The sequence below is a fragment of the Leishmania major genome, chromosome 12 (genome assembly GCF_000002725.2).
Source record: "Leishmania major strain Friedlin complete genome, chromosome 12".
Classification (NCBI taxonomy): Eukaryota; Euglenozoa; class Kinetoplastea; order Trypanosomatida; family Trypanosomatidae; genus Leishmania; species Leishmania major.
The window spans coordinates 362,177-375,000 of NC_007253.2; the positions used below are offsets into that span (position 1 = coordinate 362,177).

Consider the following 12,824-nt stretch of genomic DNA (forward strand, 5'->3'; position numbering starts at 1 on the left):
TGTGCGTGCATTCTTCTCCTCTGCGTGCGTCGATGGAGTACATCCTTCGTTTCTCGTACCTCTTTTGTGCTTTATTCTGTGGTCTCTCTCTCTCTCTCTTTCTCTTCCTCTTCCTCTGCATATGCTAGCACTTGGTGGTGGTGTTGGCGATCTTGTTGGCGTACGCGCACCCTGTGCATGCGTGGTTGTCGTGCAGTTCTTTCGGCGGAGGTCTGTCCCTCTGCCACGCTCCTCGCTGTTTTTCTTTTCGTTTATATGTTTCTGTACAGTCCCTTTGTTTGGCTAGGGCGCCGTAGCTACTCCACCCGCAACGGCCATGCGAACACACACGTTTCTTGTGCTGTCCTCCTCCCCCCCTCCTCCCCCACAGGCACGATGCCTTTCACGGTGTTTGCCTGCCTCGTCTTTGATTATGGTTGCTGCCTTTACGTTGCCTGGATAGGCCTACGCGTGCCTGGGAAGGTCGGCTGGGTGCTGATCCCTCGCCGGGCTCTTTCTTTTGTTTTCTCTCGCGCCTTCCACAGAGGGGGGGGTTCGGGCCGCTGCCCGTTGTCGTGTGTTCTCTGTTTTGTAGTTGCACGCGCCCCCCCCTCTTTGTATTTTGCCCGGCTTCTCACTCGGTCTTTCTCTGCGCCGTGTGCTGCCGGAGGAAACACTTCGACGTGTGGGCCTGTCTTGTGGCCGGCGGCTGCTGGATGCGCCGCCTGCGATGGGTCGTGCTGTGGCGGCGGCGGCGGCAACAAATCGAGCGACACAACCGAAGGAGCAGAACACATCGCTGCAGCATTTCCTCTCGAGTACGAAGCGCACGATCGCCGCGTCTCTCTTCTTCCGCGTGTGCATGCCGGCTGCGGGGCGCATGTGTTCGCCTCGTCCCTACGGTGCACCTCACAAGGGCGCTTCCTCTTGTTCCTCATTCGTGCTCGTCACACACGTCTTCTCTTCGACGTTGCCACAAGCACTTGCGCGCACTTGCACAGGGTTTTCTTTCCGGCTTTTCTCTCTGCTGGTGCGCGCCTGCGCGCGCATGTGCGTGAAGGCGCACGAGAGCTCCTGCGTGTCACCTGCTCATACCCCCCCTCCCTCTGCAGCACTCCGCCCAGTGAATGAGGCCGTCCTTAGCTGCTTTACAGAGAGGCGGTCGTCATAGAGGGTGCTGCCTCTTGCGCGAAGCTGCGCTCGCGCGCTGTGTGACGCTGATTCTCTCGCCACCGCGGCGGCTTTCCTTTCGCTCCTATCTAACCACTGCTATTTCGATGGGTGCTCTCTGGCCGCCCCAGTTGACACCTCTACGTGGGTATGGACTGCTAGGAATGGGAGTGGCCACCGCTGCCCTTGGCGGCCAGCACACAAACGCAGTGCGTATATCGTCGACCTCTCCCTTCTCTCTCCGCTCTCTGCTGTGCCGCATCGCATGCTTCTCATGCCTTTCCCACTCGTCCCTTCCCCACCCCCTACTCGTTTGTCTGGGCACCTGACGCCCGTTGCGCTCGTCGGTGTGCTTGTGTGCGCATCCCCTCGTTGCGCGCCCAAACCGCGCCCACGACCATGGAATGCCTCACACACACACACACACACACACACAAGCCCTCGTCCACTGATCGCTCACACTGTCTCTCTCTGCGTTTCTGTCGTGCGGAAGCACCTCTTTTTCTTTCGTCGCTTCCTTCGCCTCCCCCCTTCGCCCAATCGAAAACGCAACCAGCTAACAGGAGCAGCAATGCTTACGCGTCGTGCCGTGTCTTCGGCGGTTGGCGCCGCCATGGTGACGTCTTCTTCGGTGTCAATGCAGCGCCGCTACGACCACGACCGCTGGTACGGCCACGCTCTGGAGCTCGACACGCACAACTACAAGTTCAACGGCGAGCCGCCAAGCTGGATGAAGACGCGCGCGAAGACAGAGGAGGAGACAAGCTTTGCCAAGAGTGTGCTGCCTCACATCGACTTCGCCTCCAGCTACGAGTGCCTACTCTTCGACGCGGATCGCCTAAACACCAATCTCAACCGCAAAGAGTTCGGGAATGAGATTAAGTACCGCCTCGAGAAGCAGGCCAACACCGTCGCCAGGGCGCAGCAGCTGCTCAGAGACAAGAAGGCCGGCACCGGCCCGGACGCCGAGAAGGTTGAGAACACGCTCATTGCCCGCATCTTCGATGAGGAGCATGTTCAGGCGGAGATGAAGTACGTCAAGTGCATCCGCGCGAACGAGTTGGCTGAGGACAACCGCCTCGATATCCTGCCCGGCGGTTCGCCGAACTCGCTGCGTGAGAAGACGCGCTGGAACCTTAACACGGAGCTACACCCGGCCGACCGTGCAGAGATTGGTGCTCGCCTGACGGCGTGGCTACCAGAGAAGTACCACATTGTGTACTTCGACGACTTCCAGACCGTAGCGGCCAATGACGCAACCGCCCGCAAGGAGATGCTCGAGATCGTGGAGAGCGTGCAGAAAGAGTACACCGCGGAAGCGAAGGAGGGCGGCTACGAGAGCGACCTCAAGGAGGCCGTGGCGGAGCTCATGGACGACGTCGATCCGACCCGCACCATCACGATGGAGGCCATCAAGTCCTGCAAAGACCTACAGCAGCTGGAGGACTGGTCGCGCCAGGTGCACGAGTACAACGGCGACGACCGCATCATCGCGATCTACGCCCGCGCTGCGGAGATCACGAAAAATGTGGAGCACCAGGCGCTGGTGAGGCAGATGCGCGAGTGGCGCAAGCTGGCCACCAAGAACGAGAGCAAATTGTAAGAGGGAAATGCACCCACGGAGAGGATGCAATTCTCTCCGCGCAAAGAGCCGTTCCAGGCCGCATGTCCGGTCAGTTCTTTGTGCCCCCCCCCCCCTTTTCTGCCTCTCTTGTCGCGACGGTGATGTGGGCGACGTCGCTGCGCAGTTTGCCTCGTGTATCTGTTCTTCGGTCTTGAGTGCACGAGAGCCCTACAAGTGTCCAAGGGGCAGCATGTGCATGTGAGGCTCTCTCTCTCTCTCGCACGTGTATTTGTGCTGAGTAGCGTTACGCGCCTCTGCGTACGTGTCTCAGCTGCATATACGTGCGCGTGTGTGTGCCGGTGCATGAGAGAGACGGGCTGGGGCGAGGGAAGTGAAGGGGGGGGGGCGTGTAGAATCCATCCTCAAAACCAGTCCACGCACACGCGCGGGCGTCGCAGAGAACGGCGGCGCCAGCGAACAACAAAAAATAAAACACTGAAGTAGTTAGTAGTACGATGGAGAGAGCGATAGAGAAGGTGAAGTTGTGCTCGTGTGTATGTGTGGTAGAGCGAGAGCAAGTGAGGAGAGGGGGCTAGGACTATACTCAACGGGTACGCACGGCGCACACGTGCACATGCGTACAAAAACAAAAAAGGGGTCCACTCCAACGATGCCTGTGAGTCCCTGTATGTGCATATGCATACATATATATATATATATATATGTATATGTATATGTATATCTATATCGTTGTATGTGTGTGTGTAAGTGTGCCTACGTGCGTGTCACGCCTTCTCTCTTCCAAACTCTCTCTCCAGCTCTCTCTCTCTCCTGTATTGAGCTAGTAGTGCGGTGAAGGAAGCCGAAGGGGGAACAAACCATATTTTTTTTTTCGTTACGAGAAGAGTCATTGGCGAGAGAGAGAGAGGGAGAGGGAGGGAGGGGACGGACGGAGGTAGTATGCGATGTCTACAAAGTCGGGGGCGCTCCTTCTCTTGGCGTCCGTATCTGGGCGCTCTTCTCATGCTTCTACCTCTTCTTTTTTTTTGTTTGAGAATATGCCCTCGCGTGCGTGTGCGTCTGGGAGCATAGCGCTGTTCCGTCATCTCGTGATATCGCATCTTGCCTCGGCCTTGTTCTCTTCTCTGCGTTGCACTGTCGGCTGACGCTCTCGTGCGTTCCGCGGCTTTGTGTGCTCGCTTTCTTTGTCTTTCCGTCTTCGTTTTCCTTTTACTTGCCTCTCTCTCCCCCCCCCTCCTCCTCCTCCCTCAGCCGTCACCGTGCGACGACGACGACGCTGATCCTCCTCCTCACAATCATCATCCTCACCAGCGTTGTCGTCGTTGTGTTTTTTGTCTCTCCTCTTCGTGGCTCCGTTTTCAGTGCGTGTGCATGCATTCAGCGAAGAGCGGAGGGGAGAGGGGAGAGCGGGGGAGGGCGGCGGCGGCAGAGGAGAGGGATGCGTCTCTTCGACATAGTAAGCAGTGTTCCCCCCTCCCCGACCCTCCTCCTTGCTTCCTTCCTTCCCGATTCTCTTCCTGTTCCGTGTTTGTTGGCTCGGTGCTCTTTCTCGCACGTCATTTTGAGCGTAACAATAAGAGCCGAGCATTTCCAAGAGGGCAGCGCGCGTGCTGCAGAAGCAGATGCGATGAGATGCATGTGTGTGCGTGTGTGTGTGCCGCTGTCACGATGCCGAACTCACGGGAACTTGCTGGTGCACGTGAGGGCGGCGTTCACCCTTCACTTATGCGGTGACTCGCCTTCCCAACCCTCTCCCACTCTCTTTGCCCATCTCACGCGCCGGCTCTCTGGCCTGCCTCGGTTTTCAATTGGGACTTGCTGGCGTCGAGGGCGTGAACGTGTAGGATAAGGCGCACGTATATATATATATATATATGCAGCTGTAGATCTTCGCGCATCCTATGCTTTGACGCGCAAGCCTGTCTTCCCTCTCTGACTCTTCTCCATCCTCCATCGATGTCTCTGTCTTTGAGGCGCTCTCACTTTCTCTCCCACACGGGCTGTCGCTGCTCCCGCACGCTAGCGCAGCAACTCTGGCTGGCATAGGACGAAGCAGGCGCCATTCATCTTTGATTGTGCCGGATCAGGTGTGCGTGAGAGGGCGTCGGTTGCGTAGACACACAGCGCCGCGCTCTCAATGCCTCTTCGAGCTAGCCAACTTGCACAAACGCCACAAGACAACAAACAGCAACAGCAACAGGCGCGCTGCGGGTGGGAGCCTTGTTCCTCGCATGCACATGTTATTGATCAGAGTGCAGGACATCATTGACTAACACGCACCAACGACAAAAAAAGAAAACGGACGACGACTCGGCACCGGCTTTACCGACGCTTCGCGCTCTTGCCTTGCCTTGCCTCGGCTGGCTGCCGCTGATACTTGAACGCGACCAGCCACGAATGCGAAAGGGACGCAGCGGCGGGACGTCGTCCTCATCAGGGACGAGCAAGGGTATTACGAAGGCGTTCACCTTCTGGCAAGACCGCGAAATACACTTTGACGCTGCAACGCCGGTGCTGAAGCTGCGCGAGAACACCGAGCATGTCTACGCCACGTTCGATAATGTAGAAGATACGAAGGGCAACAACGGATGTCCCGGCACGCTGCTGGTGACCAATCTGCGGCTGATCTGGCGGTGCAAGCAGCGGCCAAACGTGAACCTCAGCATCGGTTACTACTGCGTGCATAAGCTTACAGTGCAGGAGGCGGAGTCGAAACTGGCCGGCAGAATGACGGAGTGCATCACGCTTGGTTCCAAGTGCGGCGCTAGCCGCTTTCAATTTATCTTCTCTGTGGCACACGACGTCGGTGACATTGGCAGCGGCTCGGCCGCGAGCACGAGCACGAGCGGCGGCGCCGCTGCTCAAAGAGACTGTGAGAACCGCTCTCGTCGGCGGCCAAGCAAGGGCACGGGGGGCCACCAACGTCTGTATGCCACCATTCGCGCTGTCTGGAACGCGTACGAGAGCACGCGAGTGTACCGTGAGCTCCGCGTGCGTAGCGCGGTGGTGCAGCACGGTAACCTTATCCTCCTCGACGGCGAGAACGTCATTTCCCGCACCAGCGGCGTAAGCAGCGTCAGCAAGGACGAAGGCCACCTCGGCACCTTCATCGTGACGAATATCCGCGTTGTGTGGTTTGCGGCGGCAGAGTTCTTTAACGTGTCCGTGCCGTATCTGCAGTTCGTCGGCCTGCGCTCACAGATGAGCAAGTTCGGGCAGGCGCTGGTGATCGAGACGTCCAGCTACGCCAGCAACTTTGTGCTGGGATTCCGTGTTGACCCGGAGGAGAAGCTGAATGAGATGTACGCGGAAATCAGCTCGCTGTGGCGCACCTGGACGGCGCGGCCGCTGCTCGGCATGAAGGTGGAGCTGCACGACGACACAGCCAAAGCGATGGTGCCAGAGTCTCTCGGCGTGGGGGGAGGGGGCCCCGGCGGCAAGAGCGGGAGCGCAGAGCACCCTCACAGTGGCAGAATACCCGGCGCCGCCGGCGATGCGCAGCATGAGCGGCAGATGGAGGGACAGAGCGTTCTGCAGGAGGCCCCGACAGACGCGCTGGCGGCCTACTACGCTGCTGGTGGCCGGAAAGGAGAGGATCGGCGCCCCGTATACGAGCCATCTATCGGCCTCGCCGTAGAGAAGCTGCGCAAGGGAACCACTATCCAAAGTCTCTGGGACACTTCCATGTCGTCCTGATATCGAAGGACTCAGTGAAGGAGTGCGCCGTGCGAGCACACAACGCTCCCATGTGTGCTCGGCGCGTACTCGAGCGACAGCACCGCAGGCGGGCACCGACGCCTTTGTCGTGTCCAGGTGCGTCTGCCGATGGGGCTCGCCCTTCACGTCCCATTCGACAACGCCTACCCTGAATCTTCCTGTGTATCTCGCTGTGCGTGTGTGTTTATGTCTGCCTCCCTCGTGTGTCTCCCTTCGCCGCGCTCACCACATGGCGCACAGGACGACACGAGTGCAGCGCCACGAATGCACCAGCGCCTCACCCCTCTCCCTTTCACATGATCGTCTTTGCCGGTCCTCTGTCTTTGTTTCATCTCTTCCGAAGATTGTCGTTGCTTTATGTGTGTATGCTTGTGCGCGTGTGTGTGAGTGTGTGTACACCTTCTCTCTGGCGTATGTGTACGTTCTTCCGCATGAGCTCACCGGCCCCCTTCCCCTTCCCACAACCCAAAGGTTGGCCGCAACAGCTAATCAGGAGGTAGGCGCATCTGTTTTTCCTATACCTCTCGTCTGTGTGGGCGCTATGAGCGCGGCGACGCTGCTGACGACCCGTCGAGCAGTTCGGGTACTTTGGGGATACATGTACATGCGGTAGGAAGCGATGTTGACGGTCATCATCTGTCTTGCGTCGCTCTCTCTGTCTCTATGGTTGCTTCTGAATGGCTCGTGCCCTGGCGGCTGCCGCCCCACCCCTTCACTGCGAGACACGCTGATACACACACACACACACACACACATACATGCACACATACATGCACACATACATGCACACATACATACACGCCTGAATGCGGTTCCGTCAGCGAGCTCACGTACTCCCTTCGTCTGCTGTAGACGTTTTCTTCTGCGTTGGACTTTTTCCTTGTTCCCTCTCTCCTCTCCCCCCAGCTCGGGCGTGGCTACTGCAGGGGTGGGGTGGGGTGGGGTGCAACGGAGGCTCGGCAGCACGCGTCATATGTGCGTGTGCCTTGTCGGCATCAAGCGGATGAGAAAGAAGCACAAGACATACGACCAAAGCAACGGACAGCGGGGGTGGAGGGAGGCGTGTCGGCCGTACTTGTGCGCTCTCTTACCCACTCTCACGCTCACTTTACAAGGACAGCCCCAGCCAGTTGGTTTACACGACCGTAAGTACCCACGCCAGCACACGACACCGGCGTCAGCATGCAGATCATTCTCAAGAATCGCAATCGCTTCTTTGCGGTGGCTCTCTGGAGCGGCGCAACGACTGTGGTGATGTTCTGGCTGGTGCTGCGCCGCACAGGCTTCAACACCGCCTACAGCCGGTGCACCTACCTGGTAATGATGGGGGAGTACAAACAGCTGCTGGAGCCTGGCACGTTCCCGAGCAACGATCGCCTTCCGCCCCACTTGCGACTTGACAAGCTTTCTTACTTGGACTTGCGCGATACAGAGATTGCGCTGCCACCGGTGATTGATGTCAGCCTCTCGAACCGAGATCAGGTGAGGCAGTTGGAGGGTCAGCTGCCGTCGACGGAGCGGTCGGACCTGCATGTACACTTCGGGCCAATCAAATCACAGACGATCATTATGACGCCGAGCTCGAACGAACGGTACGTGCGGCGCCGACTCGGGTTGTCGGAGAAGGATCGCAAGAATCTAGAAGCTGAGTCGCAGCAGGCCTTTGCGCAGGCGCGGTCGTGATGCACAGGACTGGATCGTGCGCAGAAAAGGGCACGTAAGGCTTGGAGCGGGGGGGGGGAGGGGAGGACTGGTGATGGCCACCGCCGTGCCGCTCTTCGCAGCACGTGGTGAGACGTGCACACGCTCACAGAGGGTGGGTCAAGCCCCTCTCACAACGTCAGTGCATTGAAGTAGAACTCGCACCACTCTCTCCTGTCACAGGAGAAGGGCTGCGCACAAGGTATCCGTGGGAGCGCTTAGCAGCAAACTTGTCCTCTCACTAGCGTCAGCGCTTTCGATTTCTATTTTCCATCTGTCTGTCCCACGTTATTCATCCTCACTGAGGGGGGAGGGAGGGAGCGACGATGGCGATTGCGCGGACTGCCGTCTGATGCTGGACCGGCGTGCGTTGGCGACTCCACTCTTCCTCAACGTACAGCTCTCGTTTCGTTGTCAATGGCGGGTGTTATGGATATATCTGTGTTTGTTGCCGACACTGCACACGTGTGTTCGTGCTGGATCCTCTCGCTTTCCCATGTTCCTCTGACTCTACCCCTCTTTCGGTCTCCTTGTTCTTGGCGCTTCACCCATGGGGGGGGGTCTGGCGTGGTGGTGCGGTTGCGGTTGGAATGGTGTCTGCTCTGTGCCCGTCGTGCCACGCGATTCGCATTCGCTCGAACCCACACACCCGCACCCACACCCACATCCACATATACACATACACACATCCATCTGCGGATATACGCACCCCATACGACAACGTTGCTCGTGCTGTGTGCTGAGAGGAGCGGCCAATGCACTTGCTCTTTCCTTCCCCTTTTTTGTTTTGTTTGCGTCTTCTCTGTGTAGCTGCCTCTCTGCTCTTGAGGGGGTCTTTGCGGTCCGCGCGTGCGTGTGCCAACTTCCGTATTCGGACCGTGAGAGATCGCCGCCGCCGCGACCACGCCCCTTCCCTTCCCTTCCACTCCCAGCGCGCTCACACACAGCAGAGTCAGCTCTTTTCTGTTTTGGTCTGGGTTCCTCTTGAGTGGCAATATGTACGCGTCACTTGGGATATCGTCCGAGCAGGTGTACGGCGACATGTACACAGCATGGCTGCGCGATACACATGAGAAGAACACACCTGACGTGAAGCGGCTTTACACGACCACAATCGAGAAGGGATTCGGTGATCAGAAAATCTTGTTGCGCCGACAGCGGCTCGGCGCCAACTTCATCAGCAGCCTTGCTCCGCTGCTACACCAGTGCTCGTTAGTGAAGCTCGACCTCCATGGCAACATGTTGCGCGATGTCGGGTGTGAGATGCTTATTCATGTGTTGCGGGATGCGCCACAGCTGACGTATCTTGACCTAGGGGCGAATGCCATCGGCTGCTCTTCGGTTCTGACGAGTGGCATCAGCGGCGGCGGCGCGGTTTTTAAGGGCAAAGTTGGCGGTGGAAGCAGCCCAGCTGGCGCCCTCGCCCCTCGCAGGGGTGGAGCGGGGAGCAGTGGCGGCGCGGGTGGCAGTGGCGCTCGCGTCAGCAGTAGCTATCTCAACGCCATGCAGGGTCTCGGCAACGCTATCGCGCAGCACAAACGACTGGCGGTGCTCATCCTCGGCTCTGAAAGGGAAGAGGTCTATGTGAATCAGATTGAGGCCATCGGTGCCATGCTGCTGCTCGAAGGCTGCGTGCTGAGCCGCACGCTGAAGCGGCTCGATCTAAGCGGCAATCCCTTTGCTATGGACGGCGACACGCCGTTTGCTGGCGCGGTGCCGGGGCCCCTTGCAGCGATAGGAGGCGCTGCTGCCGGCACCCGCGTCGGTAGTGCGTCGACACAAATGGACACGGCTGCAGCAAGGGGCGGCAGCGCTTATGGGATGCGTTCTGCCCCGCGCACTCCGGTGCAGCTAATCGCCCAGCTCCTGCGGACGTCTGTGACGCTCACACATTTGACGCTGCGATCGGTGTGCCTCACCGACGGTGGGGCGGCACACCTCTTTGAGGCCGCTGGCGCCAGTCGCACACTCCAGCATCTCAACCTAAGCGCCAACGGCCTCTCCTCTCGCGTCGCTGATGAGGCCGGCAGGCTACTGCAGCAGCGCACCGCGGCTGCGCGTGGTGGCGCCTTGGGCTGCACGCTGCATTCGTTAGTGCTGGCACACAACGATCTGTGGGACAACGGCGCTGCAGCGGCGCAGGCGCATCGAGGCAGCTTGGGCATTGGCGCCGCTGCTGCGTCCCGGCCGGCGACGTGTGATGGCATCGGGCTACACAACCGTGCGCAGAATACGACGGCGATGACCTTGACGCCAATGTCGTCGACGTCGAAGTTTGTCAACCGCGCACGCGCTTTGCGGGATGGCACTCACGGCGAAACTGACGATGCTTCTCAGTCGGGACATCACTCTCAGCAGCAGCAGCAGCGCGACCCCTCTCCAGGGATCGTCCTCCTGCTTGCCCTGAGCCACGATCAGTTCATTACGACTCTCATCCTGGACGACTGCGTGATGGACGACACGGCACTCCACACGCTCTGCCGGTCGCTCACGACAAACGCGATGCTCAAGGTACTCTCGATGCGGCACAACAACCTCTCTCCCGATGGCGTTGTTCAGCTCGGCCGCTCCTTGTGCCGCCATCCCTGCCTCGAGAGGCTTCTCCTGTCCGGCAATGCAATCGAGGACGAGGGCGCCTGCGCCCTTGCCACGGCCCTTGGCCAGCCTGATGCGCCGTTGGTCGAGCTGGACCTCGTCAAGACGTGGCTGGGCGATCGCGGGCTGATCGCGATTGGTGTAGCGCTGCAGGCCAACACTTTGCTGCGCGTGCTGCGCGTCTCGGACAACCACTTCACTCACAACGGCGGCGCCTCCTTCGCGGCGCTGCTGGAGCGCAACAACTACGTTGTGCAGTGTGAGCTGGGGGCGACAAGCGTGCCGCATCACATTTTGCTGCGGGTGGAGCGGACGACGGCGCGCAACTGCACCCGCGCCGCAAACGCAGACGCTGACGCGCTCAAGGCGGAGGTGGTGCGCCTCCACTACCAGAAGTATAAGCTGCTAGAGGCGCACCTGGAGCTGGAGGCGCTGCGAGAGAACAACACCGAGGTGAAGCGCACCATCGAGAATTTTGACCTGCAGACCAAGCAGGATCACAGCGACTTCCTGAAGCGCATTCGCGAACTCGAGGAGCACATCGAGAATGCAAAGCAGCAGGAGGCGCGGTATACGGAGCAGAAGGCGAAGCTGGAGGCAGACCTGACCAAGGCAGAGCGAGCCCACGAGGTGGATATGACCTACATGGCGGAGCGGCTCTCCGTCGAGGTCGGTCTGCGCGAGAAGGCCGAGGCGGAACTTCAACAGCGGCAGCAAGAGCTGACTTACTGGCAAGAGAAAGGGCCGGAGAGGGAGGCGCAGAAGCGGGAGCAGCTCGCGGCGCTGAAGGCGGATCACGAGGCGTGGTCCTCGCAGCGCAAGGCGTACCGCGATCGCACGGCCGAGCTCCAGCAGCAAGTTGCCACGCTCCAGGCGGCTGCGGCGACCGCGGGCGCGTCGAGAGGTATGTCCAAGAAGCGCAAGAAGTCCGCAAAGGTGTGAGGAAAAACCAGTGTGCAGGTGCGATCTTGCGCGTGTCGGCGATGGTGATGTTTGCGGAGGGAGTCCATTCGGTGTGCCTTCGGCTCCGCTTTGTATTTTCTACGATGTTTCGTTTTGTTTTTTTGGTTTTGGTTTCGCTACACACTCTCCCACTCAATGTCCTTGCCGTGCGCTGTGCACCCCGCCTTCCCCTCCCTCTCTTCGTCTCTCCCCCCAGCTGCGCTGGAGTTGGATGTGACGTCGAAATGAATGGCGCGTTCAGCGCTCTACACGGCACGTGCGCATCCCTCTCCTCGTTCATATCATGTAAACTAGGCATGTGCGTGTGTGTGTGTGTGTGTGTGTGTGTGCATCTCTCTCTCTCTTCCACCGAGCGTGATAAAAGACCTCTGCCGCACTTTTGCGGTGGGGAAGCGGGACGCCGACACCACCCGATGTTCTTCGCTCCTTCCCCCACAGTCTTCTCACGCTCTTTTCTGTGTGACGCCGCAGAGCCACCAACCCACCCGACTCCCGCCTCCCCCACCTCGCTGCTGCAGTGGCAACCACAACGAAAAGAATGCGCGAGCACACGTGCAGGGAAGGGCCCTGGAACAGGGGGCGGGGAGGGGCGTGTGAAGGTGGTGTCACGGGAAAGGCAGAGGCAGGCAGCGGTGCGCAGAGGCCGCACAGCAAAGGATTGCCGCGCGCTCTTTCCTCGTCTCCGCCACTTCCATCTGTGAGGGTGTGGAGAGGGGAGGGGAGGGAGTGACGGACAGATCGACCGGCCAACTCTTTTTTTCCAAGCGCCCTTTCATTCTGCGATGGAGGAGAGCCGAGCGGGGACTGTTGTGTGCGGGTGCACGCGCGCGCGCCTGCCTCTCCACTGTATCTCTCCTTTCGAGTGCGTTTGCCTGCTTGATGCAGATGCTTGTGTATCTCTCCCTCTCCGTACTTTCACATGAGCTGCCGTACACCCTCCAATATATCCGCCTTTTTCCACCCGCCCTTCTCTCCAATCCTCACTCTTCCGTCTGTCGTTCTCATACCACACTGGCATTGCATCCCCTCCCTCCCCCCTTTACCACCACCACATGTCCACACATGCGCGCACATGATGGATCCCCCAACTCCTCATCTCCCCTTTTCGTTTTTC

The 12,824-nt window shown here is 59.3% G+C and overlaps 4 protein-coding genes across 4 annotated transcripts; all 4 read left to right on the plus strand.

The window, feature by feature from the left end:
- Positions 1-1,720: 1,720 nt before the first annotated feature.
- On the plus strand, positions 1,721-2,752 carry LMJF_12_0670 (cytochrome c oxidase subunit IV; the record flags this gene model as incomplete). The annotated part of the gene is made up of 1 exon (XM_001681620.1): positions 1,721-2,752. One exon carries the CDS (start codon positions 1,721-1,723, stop codon positions 2,750-2,752), a length of 1,032 nt encoding a protein of 343 aa, XP_001681672.1.
- A 2,379-nt stretch (positions 2,753-5,131) lies between these two features.
- On the plus strand, positions 5,132-6,430 carry LMJF_12_0680 (conserved hypothetical protein; the record flags this gene model as incomplete). The annotated part of the gene is made up of 1 exon (XM_001681621.1): positions 5,132-6,430. The coding sequence occupies one exon, from the start codon at positions 5,132-5,134 to the stop codon at positions 6,428-6,430; it is 1,299 nt and encodes a 432-aa protein (XP_001681673.1).
- A 1,203-nt stretch (positions 6,431-7,633) lies between these two features.
- On the plus strand, positions 7,634-8,134 carry LMJF_12_0690 (conserved hypothetical protein; the record flags this gene model as incomplete). The annotated part of the gene is made up of 1 exon (XM_001681622.1): positions 7,634-8,134. One exon carries the CDS (start codon positions 7,634-7,636, stop codon positions 8,132-8,134), a length of 501 nt encoding a protein of 166 aa, XP_001681674.1.
- A 1,014-nt stretch (positions 8,135-9,148) lies between these two features.
- LMJF_12_0700 (conserved hypothetical protein) lies at positions 9,149-11,689 on the plus strand (the record flags this gene model as incomplete). Its single annotated transcript, XM_001681623.1, has 1 exon — positions 9,149-11,689. The coding sequence occupies one exon, from the start codon at positions 9,149-9,151 to the stop codon at positions 11,687-11,689; it is 2,541 nt and encodes an 846-aa protein (XP_001681675.1).
- Positions 11,690-12,824: the final 1,135 nt, after the last annotated feature.